We start from the raw sequence: 25,769 nt of genomic DNA, 5'->3' as shown, positions 1-25,769 counted from the left end.
ACACACAACTCGATTTTTAGCTGCCCAACTTCATATTCACGCCTTCTGGAGCAAATTCAAAATTCTGGAAAAATTGAAAAATAGCGCTGGAGGCTCCAGAATGGCTGGAAATGATGAAATTTGGTTTTGGGTAATTAATATTAGTTTTGGGACTTATTTTGATCAATTTTATTGATCAAGTACGTACTTTTTTTTAAAAAAAGCATAAATCATCAAAATAGTCGATTTTGGATTTTCAAAAATTCGCCAAAAATCGAAAAATGAACTTGGGTAGCTGAAAATTTGGATTTGGGGGTTTTAGAACATGCGCTTTCCAAAAATCGTAGTCCCGTTCAAATCGGAGCCGGACACCTCAAGAGGTTTCCTTGTTAGTACCTATGAAAAATCTGCCAGAGGCTCTAGAACTGCTCAAAACTGGTCAAAAATGCTTCCAATCGATGGGTTGTGGTCGAAATAAAGGTACATTACATATCGAATTTCAGGTGTCTTTTTTAGGTAAACTTGAAGAAATTTAGATTTTTTCCATTTTTGATCCAAATTTAATTATTTGACAATTCATCAAAAAACGAAAAATATGCTTCAAATGTTCCAAAATTTTAGATCAGCAAAGTTATTTCGTCCATTTCCAAAAATGTCGGTTGCTGTGTTGACGTTTCAATCTCCAAAAGGATCGAATGACGCCCAAAAAATTTTGAAAACGTTTATTTAACCCCCTCCCCCATATCCTCCACATCAAATCCCTCAGGTCCTAAAATTTGATTCAAATTCATTGATCGAAAATTCTTAAAAGTTGAATTTTTTCATTAAAATGAAATCGTACTCAAATTATTTTTACCTTATCGAAATTCGTACAAAAACATCTTCTCGTATAAATTGCCACTCACCTAAAACAAAGAAACAAAAAATTCATGGATTAACAGATTGATAATAATAACCTCATAATCGCATAATAAGTACCTAAATTTTCATTATCATGCACTGGGAAGGGGAAATTTGACCAAAAAACACCTAAGGTTGGACTAAAAGGGTGAAAATCCTCTATCAAGAGTTCACAATGTTCTCTCTTCCGCTTCTCTGGAAGATGGTTAAGAGTGTAGTGTTGGGCTCTGAAATTATCTTTCACCTCTAGCGTTGAAGAAAATTTCGAGAAATGCAACTACGAGACATTCATTCCTTCAATTTCCTCATAATTTTATTCAGAATTCTCACAAAATCAAATTTGGAATCAGTTCTTTGAAGAAAATTCATTCTTCCCTTTTTACACGAATATAGAGTGGTCCTAAGATATATTGTGGTTTTACATTCATTTTCCATGACCCCACGCATCCATTCACTGAAATCGTTGGATTTGAGGAAAAATTAATTCCCTGATTTCTAATTTTCTCCAGATTCAAAAAAAAAAAACAAAAAAAAAAAATTGGAGTAAAGTGTAATTAGAATTGCTAAAAATTCACAGAAACTTATGAAATCTGTTCCTTGGGACTGAATCATCTCATGAAAATGGTTCGGTTTCGAAAAACAGAAAGAAAATTCATAACGCGAAGATGCAAGAAATTCGCAAACAACAAATAATTCAAAATGATCAAAAACTTTTATACGCATTTTGAACGAAACATACATTATTATTGTGAATTAATTCATTTAAATCTAAAATAATAAATTAATAATCCTAATTACAGACAAAAATGATCGCCTTGTTACGAGTACGAGCAGATCACCTTACAAAACTCAAAACGACTAGAAAACGAACTATTGAAAATTCCTTTTTTTTTCTTCAAACACATGCACCAAATAACTATTACAACAAATTATCTAACCCAAGTATACGAACTATTCGCCACATTGAGCACTTGAAGTAGGTACAATAAATCACAGACAAGTAGGTACAAATCACTTATAAATATCATGGCAAAATACATCTAAGACAGAAAGAGAGGATCGTAGGACAAGGAAGCATAAATCCCCAATAAAAAAAACTGCCTCGAAAAAAAAACAACAAAATACTACACTATCGAAAAAAAAACTCAATCCGCCAACCTCATCAGCTCGTTAGCTCTGAACGTTTCAATCAAATCGGTATCACCATCGAAAAACCAATTCAACACGTTTTGACGATATTTTCTCTGCCTTAAAACCTCTTCTATCGGTTTATATTCGCGATATCTGTGAATCAAATACCGTTTAAACTCTCCTCTATCCGTCTGCGCAGGAAAACACCATACCAAAAACTCCTCCATGGAATCGCTAGCTTTAAACGATCCGTTCTCATCTACACATCCTTTCAACTGCCCCACGAACGCATTAGGAAACAAATGGCGCTGTTTGAAGTGCGCAATCAACGATTCTCCATCATCTCTGGCACACCAGCTTAAAAAATCTCGCATATCGTCTGGTTTAAAAACCAAATTCTCCGCAGATTCATCGTCGTCGTCGTCGTAGTCGTTGAACAAGCATCTGAACAGGGTATCGCAGCACGTGTATTTCAGCAACAAAACATTATAATACTTCGACATCACAGTATCGAAGAATTCTTTAACATCGTCGAATTCAGCTCGACGTAATTTCCTCACCAGATAATTCGTTCCCATGAAACGTGTCCGGAATAATACCATCATCAGCGAATCGACTTCCGAATGATCCGTCGAAAAAACCGAATTCAACAAGAAACTCTGCAATTTTCTCCAATCCAAGGTGCACAAATACGAGCTCAGAGCTGTCAAACCTGAGGCAGATTTCACCACCGAAGATTTATACAGAGCTACGCATTCTTCGCACAGAGCTATTTTTTTCTCCAACAGTTTCAAACAACGATCACGTAAAGTCGCCGTTTCGTAACGCATTTCGATAGATTTCTCGCGTAATTCGACGCATTTCGACACTTCAGCATCGATAGCTCTGTTTTTCGCTTCGTTCGAAGCTGTATTTATTTCATCGATATCGATACTAATACTATCGTCGTACCAGCAAAACCAAACCAACTCGTCGAATTCATCGAATTCGCCATAACGCAGCAGAGTCCAGCAAGCCAGACGTAATCTGTACGAGTATTTCCAGTTCTTCTTCAACATCGACACACATTCGGTATCGAGCTGAATCTCTACGAAGAATTCTTTCAGCTCGGCTAAAGGTTGCCATAACACCAGCCAAAGGAAATTGAGCCGAATAAATTCCACAGTCTGTTTACGATCGCAGCTTTCCAACAATGCTCGAAATACTCTCAACGGATCCGCGTACTCGAGACGTGATTGGAAATCGAATCCGATACTGTCATCGTCGACCAGATCGGCGCATTTTTCGCCAATACGTCTCATCAGCTCGCCTTTGATGGCTGATTTCTTGACTTCTTCTCGAGCACTGGCCCACATCTCCATCAATAGAGGGGTTAAAGCGTTAAAATTGCGACTGTTCTTCATCGACAAAGGTACCAGTTCTCGAACGACGATGGCGAAGTTCTTCGAATTCATCGTATCTTTGAATCGTCTCCATAGGTGACGTATTTCTTCGAAATCACCCGATTCGGCGCAACTCAACATGATCCTAGCGATTGATTTACGATAAACGAGCATCCATTCTTCGTGATCTAGCTTCGAAAGCAATTCGTAACGATATTTTACACCACAATGATTCGCAACTGCGTTGAACTGATGAAATTTACTTGCAGTGTCCAGCTTGCTGAAGAAATACTCGATAGGTGACCATAGATCGTAATCCTTCAGTGCTTTTTCCAACATCAAAACGTCGATCGACGAAATACTCTCTGGTAAACACACCGTATCGAGTTCGTTCTTCAAGTACTTGCTCCAGTACACCAGGAAAGGTTCATCTTTGAAACTCCAACTCGACGTGGTCTCGATTTCAACCAAAGCTCCTAACTTTGTAATCTCTTCGACGAAACAATACGTACAAGCGAATCGAAACCTCTCCATCGTCGTAAGATTCTCATTCGTCAACATACTCCTGGCCGAAGCTGTATAATCAATTCGACGATTATCATCGCTCCAAACCAGCCCTAGCAGATATTCGTTCATAGGAGACGATGGTTCGTCGTGGAAGAAATGCTTCGAATGATGATACCGAATCCAGTCTTTAACGTGGTCCAAGATCGAAGCGATATTCTCGTCGATTTGATCGCGAATCAGATGTGGAACGATGATCGTCGATGGTACTCGCATTTCGTACATTTGATCAATGAACAAGTCGTGATTTTCGCAAGTATCGTGGCCATTTTTATCATTCCTCCAAATTAAATCGTTTACTGGCATGTCGTCGCTGTTCGCCCATTCGTATACTAATCGAATACACAGCGATCTGGCAGCCCACGAACTCAATTTCGCCGGCGTCGAGGGCATTTTTTCGGTTGAAATTCGATCTGAGAAAAATTCAATCGTTGCATTATTAGTTTGAAGTGATAATGCATGTGTATCAATAAATACCTATCTCAATTAGTGTGAGATGAACAGTCGAAACAAAAACCATTTGAGAACATGAGAATACTAATTCGGTATATATATGACATTAATATCTGATTATATGTAGGATTACAATTTTCACGCAGCCTACTTCTTCTACTTACTCAGTGAATAAAGCAATTAAAAACCGTCATCCGAAGGAAATATGATGGGAAATTTACTATTTTGAAAAATTTAACACAGATACTATCAATATTAGAAACTTCATCGATAATAACCTGATAATAACGATACGAGTTAGAAAGCGAAAATATACTTTGAACCGGTTCAAGTTCGATCAAAAAATTGATATTTTTCAACCATGCGACTAAAAAATGACAGGGGTTGAAACTGATTGAAAATTAATTTTTGGTTTTTTGTTTGGTTTCAGTTTTTACCTTTTGGTAATTGGTTTTTTGGTTTTTGGTTTTGTTCAATTTTTATATTTGGTTTTTGGGTTTTTGGTTTTCAGTTTTCCATACTTGTAATTGGTTTTTCGAGTTTTTGGTTTCAGTTTTCAGTTTTTTTTTTTTTTTTTTTTTTACCAATTAAGGCATTATGCTGCTGGATTCTGGGAAGTTTGGTATTAGTATTAGACATTAGTATAATTGACTAATTGTATTCGTTTCTATTCTACTAATAAACACTCAAAACATTACATAAGTACACTTAATACTGGCAAATGAGGTGAAATCCAATGTTTTTCAAATTTCAAATCAACATTTTTTGGCTCTTACTTTACTTTTCAACTTATGTAGTTTTTGAGCTTATGAGCTATTTAATATTAATTTTTTCATAGTTGAAAAATGAAATTTGTCTGAATCATCCTGAAAATGAAGTGAGGTCGGGTCGGACAACCATTGTATTTTTACCTATATCATTATTTCTTTTGGCCAACTTTAACTGCATCTGAGGTGAACTGGGGGACAACACCATGTTTTTTTTTTTTTTTTGAAAAGTAAAAGTAGGTATTTAGCATTGAAATACTTTTCTTTTATCAACATGCAAAGAAAAAACAAAAACAGAAGACAATTCAATTTTTTCATTTTAATGATCAATAACAATAAATAAATTTTCACGATCGATAGATACCTACCTGCAAATGAAAACAACATCAAATTCACATTTATTTTCAAATTAATGTTGACGAAAAACATATTAAAATTTTTTAAAAAACAAAACTTGGATTTTTTCATTTTGATGATCAATCAATTCTGCAAAATCAAAAAAAAAAAAACAGAAAAAACCAAAAACCAGCAAGGATTATTTCTGGTTTTGAGTTTTGGTTCACAACTGTTTCTCATTTTATATTTGGTTTTTTGGTTAACTGTTTTGACCAAATATTTTTTATTTTTGGTTTTGAGTTTTGCACAAAACAGATTTATATTTGGTTTTTCCTTCATTTTTGGTTTTAGGGTTTTTAACAGTTTCAACCCCTGAAAAATGATCATCCTATCAATTAACTTTTTTTGATGATAAAAACACAGTGTTGCACGTGAACCAATACAAAGTTTCGTATCGCACACGAAATACGAATGAATTTCCCTTCTACTTCGCACCTCTCTAAAGCAGTCACCCCGAGACCCAGATACCACCTTGTGCACCTATTAGCAAAAGCTTGTCATCAAGTTTTCCAAAAAATAATTTTTCGAAAATTGAGTAACATTCAAAAAATAGCTACCACGCCCACCACACTTTAAAAATAATATCAAAATTCTGAAAGGAGAGAATGGAAATGGAAACAAGCAGAACTTTCAACGGGAAACCCCGAAATCGCAGATTTTGCGTTTTAACATAGGACTTGCACGAACTTACAAAGGTAGATCGAAAGATCATGCAAAAATTTATCACCTGTCAAAATTTCAAGTGCTAAAGTGAATTTTTCGATTTTTGGTGAATTTTTGAAAATTGAATTTAGGCCAAAAATGAGGGGAAAAATTAAAATTTTACCAAATTGACCAAGAAAGCTGAAATTTGAGATATACCCTATTTTCGACGAGCGGTTCTGGAGCCTCCAGCAGAGTTTTGAAACTCGAAATTCCCACAAAATTCCATCAAATTGGAATTGTAAAGCTAAAATTGATTCTAAAAACTAATATCAATACGCTACGAAGTACTGCAGGTGAATTTCAAGTCGTTTTGGATCCTCCAGCGACTTTTTGAAAATTCCTGAAGCCTCCAGCAGATTTTTGAAACTTCAAATTTTCACAAAATTTCATCAAATGGAGATGGATAGCTGAAATTTACTCTACACTCCAATTTTAACACCCTCTGAAGACGACTTCAGGTGGGTTCAAGTCATTTTAGAGCCTCCAACGACTTTTTTGAAAATCACTGGAGCCTCCAGGAGATTTTTGAAACTTGAAATTTCCCCAAAATTTCCCCAAAATTTCATCAAACTAAGATGGAGATTCGAAATTCATTCTGCAAACTAATTTCAATACACTACGAAGTTGACTGCTGGTGAATTTCAAGTCGTTTTGGAGCCTCCAGCAACTTTTTGAAAGGTTGTATGACGTTTTTTTGTAAAATTGAAATTTCCTAAAAGTAGCTGGAAGCTTCAAAATCATTCGAAACCACCATGTAGTCTGCGAAGTAAATTTCAGCTCGCCAACTCTTTGATAAATTAATGTTGGGGAAATTTGAAGTTTCAAAAATCTACTGGAGGCTCCAGTAATTTTCAAAAAAGTCGCTGGAGGCTCTAAAATGACTTGAACCCACCAGAAGTCGTCTTCAGAGGATGTTAAAATTGGAGTGTAGAGTAAATTTCAGCTTTCCATCTCCATTTGATAAAATTTTGTGAAAATTTGAAGTTTCAAAAATCTGCTGGAGGCTTCAGGAATTTTCAAAAAGTCACTGGAGGATCCAAAACGACTTGAAATTCACCTGCAGTACTTCGTAGCGTATTGAAATTAGTTTTTAGAATAAATTTTAGCTTTACAATTCCAATTTGATGGAATTTTGTGGGAATTTCGAGTTTCAAAAATCTGCTGGAGGCTCCAGAACCGCTCAAAACAGGTTGAAACCGTTTCCAATCGATTTGGCATGTCGAAAATAGGGTTTATCCCAAATTTCAGCTTTCTTGATCAATTTGGTGAAATTTTGAACTTATGTGCTGTTAAAAGCATCTGTGTTCCTTTCAATTCTTGTTTCTGTCATTTCAAGCCTACTTGATAATATTTCCCAAAAGTTGGGCTTACTTACAAAATGGCGGCAATTTTGATTGACAGGTCAGCCGAAATCGTAAGTTTTACATTTTAGCATAGGATTTGCACGAACTTTTTCAAACTTTACAAAGGTAGATCGAAAGATCATGCAAAAATTTATCACCTGTCAAAATTTCTAGTGCTAAAGTGCATTTTTCGATTTTTGGTGAATTTTTGAAAATTCAATTCAGGTCAAAAATGCGGGAAAAAATTAAAATTTTACCAAATTGATCAAGAAAGCTGAAATTTGGGATAAACCCTATTTTCGACATGCCAAATCGATTGGAAACGGTTTCAACCTGTTTTGAACGGTTCTGGAGCCTCCAGCAGATTTTTGAAACTCGAAATTCCCACTGTCCAAAAAATCTAAAAATTTCAACGATTTTGCCGGAACAAGATTTTGTTGTTTTATACACAAACAGTAGGTAACAATTGTTTTCAAAAAAGTAAAGATGAATTTTCAGCAAGTATGGCAAAACAGGACTTCCTTCGCAATTTCCACAAAAAACAATAACTTTTCGCCATTTTTTGCAAAAGCAAAACTTTATGAGCAATGTTTCCAAAAAAAAACACCAGAATTTTTAGTAATTTTAGCGAAACGGACTTTTCTTTTGCTATTTTTACAAAATCAAGTTCTATATTTGCAACTGAAACAATTAAAAATCAAAATTTTTTGCAAATTGACAAAAACTGAGCATTTTTGTGATCTTGTCAAAACAGCAGATTTTTTTTCTTCAATTTTGTTCAAAAAAACAGTGTTTCTTTAATTCCCCCCCTCCCAAAAAAAACAAACAACCAAACGCAAGACTTTGTTGCCATTTGGTCAAAAGAAAACAAATTTTTGCAGTTTTGCTGTATTATTTAAAAAAAAAAAAAAATTAAGCAAGTTTAGCAAAACAGAACTCTTTTTCAAAGCTTATTACAAACAAGAGGAATTTTTCATTAAATTTTTCCAAAAAATCCCTTAATAATTTTTCACAAAAAATGCAATTTGTTTGTAATGTTAAGCAACCAAAAAAATGATACAATTTCGGCAAAAATTGAAAGTTTTTGCAATTTTTACAAAAATGAGTAAGTAACTACTTCTTTTGTAACTAATTTATATTCAAAAAAAAAGAAAATTTATCTAAATTTTGTAAAAAAAACATGGATTTTTTTACAATTCAGGCAAAAATGACGAAACTTTCTGAAATTTTGCCAAAAAGTCAAAAAATGCCAACAATTTTAGCAAAACAAGAATATTTTACAATTTTAGCTCGAAAACATGGATTCTCTTCAAATTTTTTCAAAAGTACAAGAATCAAGGTCAAGAATCAACCCAAAAAAAAGTGCAAGGTTGGCAAAAAAACATGAGTTTTCTGCAATTTCGCCAAGAAAGCAAAAATTAACAGCAAATAAGCAAAACAGGAAAACAGGACTTTCTTTAAAAATTTTTTCTATTTTTTTATAAAAACAATTCTTTTTCAAACATTTTGCAAAAAAAAGTACAAATTCTTAGCATTTTTCACTAAAAGTATAAACGTTTTTGGAATTTTCACAACAGACAGACAATTTTCTTGCAATTTTAACAAAAAAAACTTGACCTAGAAAAACTCTCGGGGGCGAAGGCTAGATAGAGCTATCCAATCACATATTTACGAAATTTCAATGCAATAGAAGAAATAAAAAATTAGACCCCCAAAAAATCTACAATTTGAAATAAGGCTAAAATTGCGCCTCTGCCTCTACAAACTGGTTGCATAATACTTCAAATATATGATCAAAAATACATAATTATGCGTTTTCACTAGCCAATCAGTTTCCACCAATTATTTTTTGAACTATTTTGGAAAATTCAAAACCACTCCCACATAAGGTAATCCTCAATTTTTCGCCCGAGCAACTGAATATTTTTGGGTAAGCTATGGTTGGTTCTGGTAAAAAAAAAACGGTAGTGAAATCGGTGACCAAGTGGCCAAGAGGTTTTCTTGTTGAAGTAACAACATAATTTAGTTACTTCCCCTTGACTACAAATCTAACCAGCTTCGTTGAAAATGGCGAAATTGAAATGCGGCTTTTCAACAATAATTAGTAGTCATTTTTCACACACACAAAACAAAATAGTAACAGTCGAGAGACTTACAAATTGAACATTCTATCCAATTAAAAATTCTAGCATCTTTATTTTCACAAGATTTCATAAAATAAAATTTTAAAAAAAAATACATATTGTTCTGGTGATACAAAATACTTAATTTAACCCGAACAATATTTTCAAAATAAATAATAAAACTCAAAAACATTAATAAAATTGATAAAGCAACGCGTTTACAAAAAATCATAAACTCCAATGTGACTAGAAGTTCAGCAAAAACACACACGACTCAAAATCAAAAACACCCAATCACGTACAAAAATAACCAACTGCCATTCGTAGCCTCTCTAGTTGTTGCCACGATAAAAGTGATACCATATACGTAAAGAAATCACCGCACAAAGGACCAGAAAGTACATAATGCAAAACGAGTAATCATCTTCATCTTCATCTCGACTATTACGTTCATCTCGATTAATATTTTCATTTTGGCCTCGGCCCACCGTTGGCACCCTTACTTTGGCAGCGCTACAAAAAATCACGAAACATTGCACGAACTCGGCGTCGTTGTCGAAAAACCAGTTCAACACCCCTTGACGATACTTCCTCTGCTTCAATAAATCTGCAATCTGCTCGAACTCGGTATATCTATGGATCATATCACGTTTAAACTGTCGTTTCTCCGATTCGGCCGCAAACCACCAATGCAAAAACTGCTCCATCGAATCGCTCGCTTCGAAAGTGAACTCATCAACACAACCCTTCAGCTGAGCCAGAAAAGCCCTAGCTAACAAGCCCGGTTGCGCGGATAATCTTTCCTCCAACCATACCTTATAGGATTCAGCCGAACACCAAGTGAAAAAATTCTGCACGTTTGCTCGATTGAAATTCATACCATTCGAATCGCCGAATATGCACCAGAATAGCTCGACCATGCATCTAGTCTTAAACCAAGCGTATCTGGCAGATCCTGCAAAGTAAGCTTTACCAATCTCTACGACATCGTTCATTTCGCCTCGACTGAACTTCTCTCGCAAATGATACGTTCTCGTAGACGAATCCATCTGCATCCTATCGTCGACTAAAATACTCCTCAATTCGTACAATTCCACGTTCGAAGATCGAAACGTCGTGTAGACGAATCTGCTCACTGTTCTCCAATCACTGGAGTAAAAATTAGCCCGCAGTGCCCGGAAACCGTCGCCATTATCGACAAAGCTCAGCTTATACTGACTGATGGTATTTTCCGTCACGTCATCCAATTCGTCTAAATGGGATAGAAAAAACAATACGATCTTGTCGAAGTGATCGAATTCGCCAATTCGTATCAGCTTCGAACAACTGAAACGCAACTGCGGCGAATCTTTGACTTCTCGCACTATATTCACAACGTCTCGAGACCAGAACAGAAACTCCTCGAGTAATTCCCTCACTGCGGAAGTCGAAGGAGCCCAGATCACCAGCCAATGAAGATTATCACGAAGAAACACCTCTCTACGTCTTCTATCGCCGCAAGAAAGCAACGTACGAATTAATTCCAAGGGGTCGTTGTACTCTCGACGTGCGCACAAATCGAATTCGTTATCGTGATCGATCATATGGGCACATTTTTTACCAACACGAGCCAATAATTCGTCTTCGATGGCCGATTGTCTCAGATCAGCTCCGGCAGTCGACCAAATCTCAATCAATATCGGAGTCAGAGCGTTAAAATATAGCTTATTTTTCATCGACAGCGGTACCAGTTGTTCGACGATACGAGCCAAAGTCTTCGAATCTATTCCACCTCTGAATCGATTCCAAACGTGAGGTATTTGCTCAAAACGACCCGATTCTGCGCAGTCTTTCAAGATTTTATCGATCGAATTTCGACAAGCTGAGATCCATTCGTCGTCGTCGTCTAATTTATTCAATAATTCTTCAAGATGCTCGGCCCCTTTCTGGTTTACGAACTCGTTCAGCAGACGGAATCGGTTCAGAGCATCGACTTTGCTGAAAAAATACTCGATAGACGACCACAGACCGTAATCGTTCAGCGCTTTCTCCAGCATTAAAACTTCGATCGAGAAAATACCCGGTAAATATATCGTACCGAGTTCGCCCTTCAAATACTTGCTCCAATACACCACGAAAGGCTCGTCTCTGAATTTCCAATCCGACGTGATCTCGATTTCGGCCAAATCTCGTAACTTTGTAATCTCCTCGACGAAACAATACGTACAAGCGAATCGGAATTTCTCCATCGACGTAAGCTTCTCATTTGTCAGCATACTCCTGGCCGAAGCTGTATAGTCAATTCGACGACTCTCATCGTTCCAAACCAACCCCAGCAGATATTCGTTCACAGGAGACGATGGTTCGTCGTGAAAGAAATTCTTAGAATGATGATACCGAATCCAGTCTTTTACGTGGTCCAAGATCGAAGTGATATTCTGGTCGATTTGATCGCGAATCAGATGTGGAACGATGATCGTCGATGGTACTCGCATTTCGTACATATGATCAATGAATAGGTCGTGATTTACGCAAGTACCGTGGCCATTTTTATCATTCCTCCAAATAATATCGTTTACTGGCATGTCGCTGTTCGCCCATTCGTAGACTAATCGAATACACAGCGATCTTGCAGCCCACGAACTCAATTTCGCCGGTGTCGAGGGCATTTTTTTCGGTTGAAATTCGATCTAAGAAACATTCAAATTATGGAATTACCTACTAAACTTATCAAATTCAAAATGACAATATTTCGATGCATAGGTATTGCAATTGGCTGCATTATCGAATGAGCATTTCAAACGAACCACACAGAAAGTAAAAACATTAGGATTATATTCTTATCGAAGACTAGATAATTGCACTTGCCCTATAATTATTTTTCATGCACTTACTCGTATAAGTGAAGTAATTAAATCTTTAGTCCAGATATGATGGAAAAATTCACTATTTCGAAGAATTTTCACTCATTATCATTAACGACGAAATATGATCACACAGAAAACTATCAATATCAGGGAACCTTATCACAAACAACCTGATAACGATACAAACTATGAAATCGAACACCGAACAGGAGAATACGAAAATTTGAACCGGTTCAAGTTTCAATCAAACATCGAGTCTATTCAACCAAAGAAGTATGTGGGTAAAAACGTTAATCTGATTCCAATTACTTTACACAAAATACGAATGAATTACCTCTCCTTTCCCCTCATCGCTAAAATACGAACTTTTGCGCCGACTGGCAACAGAAGATTCCCACGAAGGCACGAAATGGACCAAAAAATGTACACCAAAATTTAGCTACTTCGAGAAAATGATACCTACCTCCATTTGGAATTTGGAGTTTGGAGTGAGTCGGATCAAATAAAATGAAACGATGATAATTATTCATGTTCAGCGTTCAGCATCTTCAAAATTCGAGCAATACGTCGTCGCATCGACAGACTTATTCCCTTTCCTCATTGGAAATTAATTCAAATCGTTCAACTTGAATGGAAGTGGTGGATCAAAATTTAATCAACACCTTTTTTTAGGGGGGGGGGGAGGTGGAAAACTGTTCAAAAAACAGGAATATTAAAAAAATTCAAAGTGATGAAAAAAAAAGCTGAAATGGGGAATTAGAATGTTGGAATCTTAAAATAGAAATAAACAGAACACCTGGCAGCAAAACTTTTCCAATGTTAAACTTTGAGAGCTTGAGTGGAGGGAGAAGTAGGGGCGATGTCAAATTCTATTCGAGTTGAAACTTAACATTTTTACAGAAAATTAACAAAAATTGAACAGTCAAGACTTTTTTTGTGATGTTCACGAGAAAAATTTCAAAAATGCCAAAAAATCTCATAAAAACTGAAAAAATGAAAGAATTTGAGGGGAAAAAAGAAAAAAAGGAGAGATTTCAATCAATTTTGAAAAAAATAGTACTTTTGTTTAGCCAAAAATAGGACTTTTCACGCAGGTAAAGCAAAAATTACGATCATTTGAATATTATGTCAAAAAATAGGTACCTACTTCCGGAAAATGTTGACGAAAAATCAAAATTCTATTAAGACAACAGTTGGCTAAAATCCTTCCTTGAAAATAGGGTACGTACAAATAATCAAAATCCAAAATGGTGAGACTTGCAACAACTTCTCTAAAGAGAAAATAATACGATACAGGAGTCTCCCAAGATTCCATACCTTGGACCTTCAATGCTTATTCTCCATGTAAACGATATTTTGTCATCTATCATTACCGCACTTCTTAACACAGTTTGCGGATTTATTTACACTGTAATTGATTAACGTAATTGTCATTAGATTAGAATAAAATTTAAAAAAACTAATTCTTTGTGTATTTCTGTTTCAGGTAAGAACAATCTTGCATTACATGTTTCAAAAATAAGTGCACCCTGCTCCCAAGAAGCAGAACATTTATATAAAGTATGTAAGTGATTAATTACAAAATAAAATACTTACTTTCGAGAAATTTTACGAAATGGATTTTAGTTACTAGTTTGAAAGGCAATGTTTCTTCAAGGTGAGGATCATTTTAAAAACTTTTTAGTATATGCTTGTGAACTTTTCATCGTTTTCATAGTGGAAAGGGGAGGGGGAGAAGGAGGGCAAGGCAAGGTTCATAGCCTCAAAATTTCGGTCAAAATGTAAAAAAAAAAAAAATTAAGTGCCAAAGTGTAATTTTTGATTATTGGTGAATTTTTAATAATCAAATTCAGGCCGAAGCCGAAAATGAGGGGAAAAAATCAAAATGTTACCAAATGGACTTGGAAAGCTAAAATTTGGAATATACTCTATATTTTCGATCCATTAAATCGATTGGAAACGGTTTCAAACCGTTTTGAGCAGTTCCGGAGCCTCCAGCAGATTTTAGAAACTTGAAATGGCCACAAAATTCCATCGAATGAAGTACAGGAAATCCGGCATTCACGCTGTACTCCAACTTAAACACGCTATCGAGTCGACTGCTGGTAGATTCGAGTCTTTTTGGAGCCTCCAGCGACTTTTTAAAAATTCTTGGAGCCTCCAGCAAATTTTTGAAACTTGAAATTTCGTCAAATTGATTTCAATACGCCATGAAGTCGACAGCAGGTAGACTTCAAGTCGTTGCGAAACCACCAGCGACTTTTTGTAATCTACTGGAGCCTCCAGCAGATTATTTAAATTCGAAAATTTCATCATAATATGAAGTTAGGATGCCAAAATTAACTATGTACAGTAGGTGCTGAAGTCATAAGTCGCACAGATCTTGTAACATTTCTTGAAAAATATGAATTTCTAACTGGAGGCTCCAGAACTGCTCACAACGTTTTGAAACGTGTTTCCAATCGATTTGGCAAGTCGAAAATATAAAGTCAGATTGGTAAGTGAAAATTTTGATTTTTTTTTTAAATTTTTGGCCTGACATTGATTTTAAAAATCTGCTGGAGGCTCCAGAACTGCTCAAAAAGGTTTGAAACCGTTTCCGGTCGATTTGGCAGGACGAAAATAGGGTTTATACCATATTTCAGCTTTCTAGGTTAATTTGATAAAAATTTTGATTTTTTTGTTTTAATTTTTTAAATCTGCTGGAGGCTTCAGAACTGCTCAAAACGGTTTGAAACTGTTTTCAATCGATTTGGCAGGTCGAAAATAGGGCTTATACCACATTTCAGCTTTCTAGAACAATTTGGTAAAAATTTTAAGTTTTTTCTCATGATTTTTGGCCTAAATTTAATTTCAAAAATCTTCTGGAGGCTCCAGAACTGCTCAAAACGGGTTGAAACTGTTTTCAATCGATTTGGCAGGTCGAAAATAAGGTTTAAACCACATTTCAGCTTTCTAGGGTAGTAAACATTTTTATTTTCATTTTTGGCCTGACATTGATTTTAAGAAACTGCTGGAGGCTCCAGAACTACTCAAAACGATTTGAAACCGTTTCCAATCGATTTGGTAGGTCGAAAATATGGTATATACCACATTTCAGCTTTCTAGGTTAATTTGATACAAATTTTGATCTTTTTTTTTTCTTATTTTTGGCCTGACTTTGATTTTAAAAAGCTGCTGGATGCTCCAGAACTGCTCAAAAAGGTTTGAAACCGTTTCCAATCGATTTGGGAGGTCGAAAATGTAGGTTTATACTAAATTTCAGCTTTCTAGGTCAATTTGGTAAAATTTTTATTTTTTTTTCTCATTTTTGGCCTAAGTTAGATTTTCAAAAATTTACCAAAAATCGAAAATTAGCACTATTGAAATTTTGGCTGGTGATAAATTTTTGCATGCTCTTTCGATCTAGCTTCGTCCAGTTCAAATGAGATCCCTTTCAAGAAAAAAGTGTTCCCAGAGGATCGGCGGGGGGGGGGGGGGAGGGGTGTCATATAGACGACTGTGTCTGTATATTTAATTCATTGAAAAATTCTGAAAAATAAATCACATCTCAAGGTAAAAATATCACACATTTATTACGTCACTTCAATAATTTAAATACACAATTTTTTTTTAAAAAAGCTTAGAATTCACAAACGAGATAAATGATATCACTATCATCCATTAACAACTTCAAAAACCACATCCAACCTACTGGTACATACTATCTTAGTCGCAAATTTACATCATTTCATCCGTATCCTTCTCAAAAAACCAACGCAACATGTGTCGACGATACCTTCTCTGTTTCAGCCATTCGCCGATAATTCCACATTCACCGTGCGAGTTAATCATTTCCAATTTAAAAGCCTTTCTGTCGCTTTCGACCGGGTAATACCAACGCAAAAACTCATCCATCGAATCGGTCGCACTGAAGGTATATTCGTCGACGCAGCTTTTCAATTGAGTCATAAAAGTCTTCACAATATCGACGTTCTCTTTAAATTGCGCAACGTCTGCCTCAGACCCATCACAGGCCCAAATCAACACTTCGGTGAACGTAGCCGATTTAAAAACGAAATCTTGGTGATCATCCAGGTATTCGTGAAGTAAATCGATGAAGGCCGATTTCACAATCGCTAAATGGTCTTGTCGATTAGATGCGAAAGTTTCAACACAATCTATAACGCTGTCCGCTTCGTCTCGTTGCATCATTTGCTCGAAAAAGGGCAGCTCTCTTACCACAGCATTCAAAATCAGTAGATAATTAGTAGTTTCCCTTAATTCAACGTCATCATCGTAGACGCTGTTGACAAATTCGTGCACGCGTCTCCAATCGATATGATCTAACGCATCGGCAACAGCTGTAACGCCATCCTCGACAGTTAGGATGAACCTCAGGTAGCTGATTCTGTCCGAGTTCCGGTCCGAGTAACAAAACAACACGAAACGATTCATTTCGTCAAACTGACCACCCTCTAAGAACAGCAAAGTAGCGAAATCGATACTTTTTCGAGCCTCTGTTCGCAATTCTTCGACGTATTCGGTGCCGAATTGAAATTCGTCGATTAATTCGACCACTGAGTCGAATGGTTGCCAGATCGCAAGCCAATAAAAATTCATCTTGAGAAAATTTCGCGGTTCGTACGACGAAGCCAAGACACGAAAAAATTCCAAAGGCTGGTGGTATCGGTCTCTCGAGCTGAAATTGAATTTCGCACTTTCGTCCACCAAATCGACACATTTTTCGGCGATACGTGACTGCAAAACAATTACGATCGTCGACCAGTCTGCGACGCCGCAGGCGTCGTTCCAAATCTCCATCAGTAAAGGTGTCAGAGCGTTGAAATTGCGGAAATTTTTCATCGAAAGCACCGCCAATTCTTCGATGAGAAGTGCAAAATTCGTCGAGTTCAACTTTCCCTTCAGTTGGGCGTAAATCCGGCGGATACCTTCGAAATTACCCACCGCTTCGTAATTCTTCGCGAGATTTATCATATTATCTCGATACACGGTATCTTTTTCACGTTCGTTCAGCAGAGCCAGTATCGCTTCTTTACGATGCAGCAATCCACCTTCTATCTTGATAATGTCACCACACAGCCGTATTTTAACACCGGTGTTCAGTTTCGCCAAGAAGTACTCGATGGCTGGCCAAAAACGGTATTTTATCGCAGATATATCAAACATGACGAACTCGATCGGAGCGTTCACCGGTACATTTATCGTATGCAACTGATTGGTCAAGTGTTTACTCCAATAAACCAGCAAAGGCTCTGCTTCGAACCGCCAATTCATCGCTATCTTCGCCATATCACTCAAATTTTGCACATCCTCCGGGAAACAATGTGTACAAGCGAATCTATACTTCTCCATGGGGTTAAAATTCGAGCCAGCCGACACGTTTTTCGCAGTAGCTGCGTAGTCGATTGATCGATCCGGTCTCCAAATCAATTTCAGCAGGTATTCGTTCAACGGAGACGCCGGTTCATCTTGGAAGAAATTTAGTCTTTGGTGTTCACGGATCCATTGCGTGACCTGGTTCAAAATCGACGGTAAATAGTACTCGATCTGATCGCGAACCGAATTCGGCATCACTGGCTTGCCGGGTATCTGCATTTCGTTCATTTGCCAAATAAACCAATTTTGATCCGACCACGTACCGTAGCTTTTTCCATTTATCCCATTATCAATTGCTGGTGTTTTCCAGCTGGCGGCCCATTCGTAGACTAATTGTATACACGAGGATTTTGCCGCCAGTGAACGTAATTTGGCCGGATTGTCGTTCATTTTTATCAGTGATCTGAAAAAAGCATCAATACATTCATTAAAATCGACCTCTTTGTCTCAAGTGTCTCGAATTTTCTTCAATAAGTCTCAAATCAGAGAAAGAGTCTCACAGAGCTAGATACGAGTTACTCTTACTTTATTCACTAAACTCTACCATTTTTTCTTTCAGTTTTCCAGATCTTTCAAAAATCAATTAAGTATTATACTCAAAGTAGTGAAAGGAGGGGGGGGCTGATTTCTACGTTCAGTCAGAACATTTCTGCCAAAAAGAAAAATAAGACTTGCAAGGGAACCTCTTGAGGTGTCCGCCTCCGATTTGAACGGGACCGCGATTTTTGGAAAGAGCATGTTCTAAAACCCTCAAATCCAAATTTTCAACTACCCAAGTTCATTTTTCGATTTTTGGCGAATTTTTGAAAATCCAAAATCGACTATTTTGGTGACTTATGCTTTTTTTTAAGAAGTACGTACTTGATCAGTAAAAATGTTCAAAATAAGTCCTAAAACTGATATTAACCCCCTAAATCCAAATTTTGCCATTTCCAGCAATTCTGGAGCCTCCAGTGCGATTTTTCAATTTCTCCAGAATTTTCAATTTGCTCCAGAAGGCGTGAATATGAAGTTGGGCAGCTAAAAATCGAATTGTGTGTTATACTCGACCTGTTTAACGAATTTATCCACATTTGAGCCGATTCTGGAGCGGACACCCCAAGAGTGATTTTTTGACCAGCTTTTTTCATAATAAGAAATCCAAAAAAAATCAAAATTTTACCGTTTGCGAGGAAATTCTCGAAATTTGCGCGAATCGCAGTATTTCGTCATGAACTAACCCTACGAGGGCGAATTTTGCCATTTCCAGCCATTCTGGAGCTTCCAGTGCGATTTTTCAATTTCTCCAGAATTTTGAATTTGCTCCAGAAGGCGTGAATATTAAGTTGGGCAGCTAAAAATCGAGTTGTGTGTTATACTCGAACTGTTTAACGAATTTATTCACATTTGAGCCGATTCTGGAGGGGACACCTCAAGAGTGGGTTTTTGGCCAGCTTTTTTCATAATAAAAATATCCAAAAATTAAAGGGAGACCCAAGAAAGGCTGGAAATGGCGAAATTCGCTCTCGAGTGGTTAATTAGTGACGAATTACAGCGATTCGCGCAAATTTCAAAAATTTTCTCACAAACGAGGAATTTATGGTTTTTGGATATTTTTATTTTGAAAAAATCTGGTCAAAAAACCACTCTTGAGGTGTCCGCTCCAGAATCGGCTCAAATTTGGATAAATTCGTTAAACCGGTCGAGTATAACACACAATTCGATTTTTAGCTGCCCAATTTCGTATTCACGCCTTCTGGAGCAAATTGAAAATTCTGGAGAAATTGAAAAATCGCACTGGAGGCTCCAGAATGGCTGGAAGTGGCAAAATTTGGATTTAGGGGGTTAATATCAGTTTTAGGACTTATTTTGAACATTTTTACTGATCAAGTACGTACTTTTTAAGAAAAAGCATAAGTCACCAAAATAGTCAATTTTGGATTTCCAAAAATTCGCCAAAAATCGAAAAATGAACTTGGGCAGCTGAAAATTTGGATTTGGGAGTTTTAAAACATGCTCTCTCCAAAAATTGCGGTCCCGTTCAAATCGGAGGCGGACACCTCAAGACGTTCCCTTGTTAGATAATTTTGTCAAAAGAGAGAGGGCTTTTTGACAATAAAAAACGTCACTTTTGGAGAATAAATATTTTACTCAGATAAAAAGTAAAACTTTTCAAATTTTTTGAAAAAAGTAACTTTTTTTTAGGAGGGTCATTCCACGTCAATTGGACCAAGAAGTGGTAGGGTGGTTGGGCGATTTTTTTGAAATTTTTCCTGTGGAAAGACCTTTTGAAGGGATGACCGATGGCGCAAATCGCAGCACTGTAGCCCATTTTTAAAGGCAGCCAGGGGGTGTCAAAGTTTTCAGTGAACCCTTTCACTAGATAAAATGAACTCGTCACAAAAAAATCAAAATTCAAAAAAATTCAATTTTCAATTTCAAACATCAAAAAAAAATTTTAATTTATTCAGTCGTCTTATTTTGACATCTTTCTAACTTATTTCATGAAAAAGTTGATAAAAATTACACTCGCAACAAAAAAATGAAAATTCGTTCATTTTTTTAATCTTTTCGAATTTTGATTTTCTTGTGAGGAGTTCATTTCATCGAATGAAAGGGGGTTTTCAACTTTTTCAACACATACGTGAAAATAGGGGTCAAATGGGTCAACTTCACCACTCAAAACTTTTTTTCATGTTTTAAATCAAAAAATCGCATTTTTTCGCAAACTTAGAATTTTTTTCAAATCAACTTTGCAACATGGTACCATCCCAATTTTTTAATATGTTGTTCAGCATGAAAAATTGTCTATACTATATTTTTTCAGAATTTTCGAGAGACGGAACGATATGAAAACTACGTTTCGAAACTTTTTGAGCTAATTTTTTGTACGAAAAAAGTGGCAACACTGATTTTTATGATATCACCAAAAAGCCTTTTAAAACCCCTAACTATGGGAAAAAGTTCCATTTCGGTAGGTATCGCGGTTATGGAGTAATCCACTGCTGAAATGGATGATATTTTAGGTTCACTGGAAACTTTGACACCCCCTGGCTGCCGTTAAAAATGGGCTAGAGGGCTGCGATTTGTACCATTGGTCATCCCTTCGGAAGGTCTTTCCACACGAAAAATTTCAAAAAAATTGCCGAACCCACCCACCACTTCTTGGTCCAATTGACGTGGAATGAGCCCAAAGGGTCATTCTATGTCAATTCGACCAACGTTTTTGAGTCATGTCTTTCGATTTTGCTCAAATTTTTTTTACAATATCTACCCACCCAGCAGATTAGAAACCCGCAATCAGTTTGGTTCCAGCCCCCTCAGGGGGCGGGTTGGAGGGCTTCCATTATTTTCACATTATCTCGAGGTACTCAACTTCAGCAGCGCATTCCTCCAAAACTATGATACTTTGATCAAAACTGATTTCACAGTTCGAGAGGGTATTGAATTTTGAACTTTTTAAGCATTTTGAAATTTTCAAAATTTGAAAGTTGAACTTCCAAATTGAAAGTTGAAATTTCAAAATGACGCTGTAAGTGGGAACTACCATTTAAAATTCTGAAAAAATTTCCATACATGTACCTTTTGATGCTTTTTCGAAATATTCCAATTTCGAGATGGAATCTCTTGATGGAGGGGGAGCACCCTCACCCCCAATTTGGGGCAAAACTTTCGAAAAAACCTCTGGGGCATGTGATATATCGAATTGTATGTTTTTGGTAACTCTGAACACGAATATGACGTTCGATTTTTGATTCGACCCCATCCACTACTCCCAGTACCTCCCGAAAATGGGGTAAAACTTCAAAATGGAGTTTTTTTTTGTGGGACACATGAAATAGTATGTTTTTGGTGACGCTGAATACGAATATGACGTCAGAGTTTTGGTTGGACCCCCATCTACGGCCTCCAACCAATTTTTTGGCTTTTACCGATTAGGGGAGATTCTGGGAGCCACGGGTGAGGTCAATTTGAAAAACTACGGTTATATTCGTGTTCAGGGATATCGAAAACATACTATTTCATGTGTCACACGATTGAAACCATTTTTTTGGGGATTACCCCTCTTGGGGAGGTGCTGGGGGCCGTGGATGGGGTCGAATCAAAAATCTAACGTCATATTCGTGTTCAGAGTTACCAAAAACATACAATTCGATACATCACATGCCCCAGATTTTTTTTCGAAAGTTTTGCCCCGAATTGGTGGCGAGGGTGCTCCCCCTCCATTAAGAGGTTCCATCTCGAAATTTGAATATTTCGAAAAAGCATCAAAAGGTACATGTATGGAAATTTTTCCAGAATTTCAAATGGTAGCTCTCACTTACAGCGCCATTTTGAAATTTCAACTTTCAAATTTTGGAAATTTCAAAATGCTTAAAAAGTTCAAAATTCAATACCCTTTTGAACTGTAAAATCAGTTTTGATCAAAGAATCATAGTTTTGGAGGAATGCGCTGCTGAAGTTGAGTACCTCGAGATAATGTGAAAATAATGGAAGCCCTCCAACCCGCCCCCTGGGGGGCTAGGACCAAGTTGATTGCGGGTTTCTTATCTACTGGGATAGTGTAAAAAAAAATTGAACGAAATCGAAAGACATGACTTTTAAAATCGCATTTTTTTGGTCGAATTGACATGAAATGACCCAAAAGAGAGGGCTTTTTGGCAATAAAAAACGTCACTTTTAGAGAATAAATATTTAGAAAAAAAGTAAAACTTTTCGAAATTTTTAAAAAAAGGGACATTTTTTAGGAATATTGTGGAAAAGCGAAGATATTTTGCCAATTTAATCACAAAGATGTAGATCTTTGACAAATTTATAAGCAAAAAGTAGGATTTTTTGGCAATTATTATGGCGAAAAAAAAACGATACCTTTATGAAATTATTTTCATCAAGTAAGCGAGATTTTTGGCCAATTTTTTAAAAAAATGGAGTCTCATTTCGTTAAAGTGCAAAATTTTGGATCAATTTTTAAGACTGCGAAAATTTTTGATAATTTCTGCCACAAGGCGAGAATCGACAGCTCTAGCAAAAAGCAACACTTTTTTGCAATTATTGAAAAACAATTAAATTTTTTGCAATTTTTTCAAAAAAGTGAGACTTTTTGTAAACTTTTTTGTTTTTAAAAAAAGACTACTTTTAGTTAATTTTTCACAAAGGGGACAATTTTTCAAAATGTTACCCAAAAGCGAGAGTGTTTTGGCATTTTTTTTTTTTTTTTTTTGGTCAAAAAGGCAAGACTGACAATTTTAGCAAAAAGCAGGATTTTTTGGTAATCGTTAAAAAAAATTTGGTCTACTTTTTCTGAGTTTTTCGCGATTTTTTCAAGTACCTACCTACTTGTTTATCCAAAATGATGAAAAGAGATTCTCAGGTAGGTAATGTTTTGAAAAGCAGTGACATTTTTCTGGAATAATTTTGGCAAAAAATCGGATTTTTTGACAATCATTGAAAAAAAAAATTATTCCCATTTTTTCGCATGCTAGACTGTTTCTTTTTTCAAAATTTTGGTAAAAAAGCGAAATTTTCAGGTAAGTACATAATCTTTCTTGAAAAACAGTCAAGATTTTTCTAGAACTTCGCAAGAATTTTTATCGAATTTTTTGACAATTTCACCAAAAGCTGGATTTTTTGGTAATCATTGAAAAGACATTAAGTACCTACACCCATTTTTTTGCAATTTCTGTTGAATAAGCTATAAGGTTACGTTTTTTTTTACAGGACAGAAATGTACACTTTGACAAAAGACCAAAATAGATATTAGCAACATTTTTTTATTATCATTTTTTTTAAAAATATGCCTGCGAAGATTACATGTTTTGATACTTCGTAAGAAAACAAGTATAACTTTAACAAACAACACGTTGGAAAAAGTGACAAAAGCTAACTTTTAAGTTTTAAGTACAAAACTCAGGTAATCGAGTACAAGCTCTATTCAGAGGATGAGAATTCTTTTCGTTTTCGTTATTTTTCAGACACTGGACACTTTGAAAAAAATTCATTTCGATCGTAATACGATTACGTGAATATCGTAAATTCGGAGCACAATAAGACTCATATAAATGTAGCGAAACTTACCTCAGAATATCAAGTCTATAACACAATGCAATCACAAAACAATTAAATTACTCGATAAATAATACGATTTTACACAAAATCACCATATTTCTGGTTTCCAAGAACACAAACGGCTACAAGTACTTAGGTTTCCGTAATTCCGTACGTATATTCGTATACGACCCGCGAGATAATGACCAATATAACCAGATCGAAAAAATGAAATACTAACAAATGACTCGAGGAAGGATAATACAAAAAAAAAGGAGATAAGAGATAAAATTTTACGCTTTTGATTTGAAATACCCATGCCAGCAAAATAATGCTACAGATATCTCTGAACGTCTGAACCAATGTTGAAGGCTATACTATCAACTGGTTCAGCAACACACCGTATAATTTCACAGCAACTTTGTAATCATATTATCCAAGATAGAACAAGCTCATTGACTATTTCTGTTGAATCAAGACGTGAATGGAATGAAGCCATTGTGCAAGTTGAATGTTGATATCAACAAAAAAGTGGATAAACCTTCGGCTGACTGTAGTTGTTTTTTACTTTCATTATTTTTTTCAGTTGATATTCACATTATTGATTTTTTTCTACAGTATTTCAAATAGGTATGCGTTTCTAAGGTACATACCTCTTGATCTCTCTCGTAAAATAATAAAAAAAATAAAAATCATCAATATTTTCACACTTTAATCCTTGGAATACAGAGGTACAATTAAAAAACATCATTCAGCAGTTTCACTCACACCCTCGGAGATAAAAAAAAGTGTAACTTGGGCTCTCTCAACGTTAAAAAAAGGATTACAAGTAGGTAGGTATTTGCTTGGCTACGAGTAGGTATAAAGCGAAATTCTGACAAAGAAACTGAAGAGAGAAAAAATTTTTACTTCAATTTTTTCCACTTTGAGAGCATCTATGTACTATGTATGTATGTACTTATGTATAAGATGACTTAAAAATGGTGCTGCTTACAATTGGAAAAATTCTGACACAGAGATGGCAGTCTTTCAAAAAAAATTTACCACCTTTATTTCATCTCGTTCCTATGATTTTTCTGAACTGATAAATGGGGGGGGGGGGGGAATTCTCCTTATGAAAGGGTATTATTCAAACGAATTTTAGCCAGTAGGGTAATGCAAAATTTTCAACAAAAAAAAAATGCAGGTTTAAATTTTCTATTTTTAAAATTTTTTAGGCAACTAGAAGAGTGCTGCATTTACTAAGGAAATCTTAACATTGTTCAGCGTACTAAGTTTCTTTTTTTGTTTTTTTTTTAAGGTTAGTAGGTCTAGGTAGGTCCTACGTTATTTAGAAGGTTTTGGCCCAAAATGGAAAATGTGTAACATAAATTCTTCAATGTTCAGAAAATTTTGGGGTCAATACAGGCACCGTATTATGCATTTGACATTATTTTACATTTGAACCAAATTCCAAAACTTTGGAGCTCGGAACCGTCTCCACAAGGTGTTACGAATCCCATTTCGAAAAGTTCATAGTTGCAAATATCACAAAAATGTATCGTACCTGGATTTTTTCAGCATTTTCAAATTACAGCTCCAAAATAGGTATCAAATATGACAGGGTTTTGAAAGTACAACATATCAAAAGTTCAAAGTTTTCGAAAAAAATCAATCCATCCGGCCTAACAATAAGAAGGACTTAAGGAGGGGGCGGTGAGAATTCTAAACCCTCAAATGATTATGATAACGAATGAAAAAAAGAGAAAGATTCAGAATTATTAATGAATTAAACTAC

The 25,769-nt window shown here is 35.9% G+C and overlaps 4 protein-coding genes across 4 annotated transcripts in view; 1 reads left to right on the top strand and 3 right to left on the bottom strand.

The window, feature by feature from the left end:
• Window positions 1-25,769, top strand: part of LOC135837960 (roundabout homolog 2-like) — a 638,803-nt gene that overhangs the window by 269,197 nt on the left and 343,837 nt on the right. The gene's annotated exons all lie outside the window — the stretch shown is intronic.
• On the bottom strand, window positions 1,578-5,345 carry LOC135837934 (uncharacterized). Its single transcript, XM_065353379.1, has 2 exons — window positions 4,574-5,345; window positions 1,578-4,369 (listed from the first exon to the last, which is right to left on the bottom strand). The coding sequence occupies exon 2, from the start codon at window positions 4,347-4,349 to the stop codon at window positions 2,025-2,027; it is 2,325 nt and encodes a 774-aa protein (XP_065209451.1). The 5' UTR covers window positions 4,350-4,369; window positions 4,574-5,345; the 3' UTR covers window positions 1,578-2,024.
• Window positions 9,968-13,018, bottom strand: LOC135837933 (uncharacterized). Its single transcript, XM_065353378.1, has 2 exons — window positions 12,617-13,018; window positions 9,968-12,412 (listed from the first exon to the last, which is right to left on the bottom strand). Exon 2 carries the CDS (start codon window positions 12,389-12,391, stop codon window positions 10,076-10,078), a length of 2,316 nt encoding a protein of 771 aa, XP_065209450.1. The 5' UTR covers window positions 12,392-12,412; window positions 12,617-13,018; the 3' UTR covers window positions 9,968-10,075.
• On the bottom strand, window positions 16,140-24,322 carry LOC135837932 (uncharacterized). Its single transcript, XM_065353377.1, has 2 exons — window positions 24,023-24,322; window positions 16,140-18,371 (listed from the first exon to the last, which is right to left on the bottom strand). The coding sequence occupies exon 2, from the start codon at window positions 18,356-18,358 to the stop codon at window positions 16,310-16,312; it is 2,049 nt and encodes a 682-aa protein (XP_065209449.1). The 5' UTR covers window positions 18,359-18,371; window positions 24,023-24,322; the 3' UTR covers window positions 16,140-16,309.

The sequence above is a fragment of the Planococcus citri genome, chromosome 2, assembly GCF_950023065.1.
Source record: "Planococcus citri chromosome 2, ihPlaCitr1.1, whole genome shotgun sequence".
In the NCBI taxonomy this organism is placed as follows: domain Eukaryota; kingdom Metazoa; phylum Arthropoda; class Insecta; order Hemiptera; family Pseudococcidae; genus Planococcus; species Planococcus citri.
This window is presented reverse-complemented; position numbering and strand designations above follow the sequence as displayed.

What these genes read in the sequence shown, in the direction of transcription:
- LOC135837934 (XM_065353379.1), bottom strand. Translation starts at nt 4,349, where the DNA reads ATGCCCTCGACGCCGGCGAAATTGAGTTCGTGGGCTGCCAGATCGCTG.
- LOC135837933 (XM_065353378.1), bottom strand. Translation starts at nt 12,391, where the DNA reads ATGCCCTCGACACCGGCGAAATTGAGTTCGTGGGCTGCAAGATCGCTG.
- LOC135837932 (XM_065353377.1), bottom strand. Translation starts at nt 18,358, where the DNA reads ATGAACGACAATCCGGCCAAATTACGTTCACTGGCGGCAAAATCCTCG.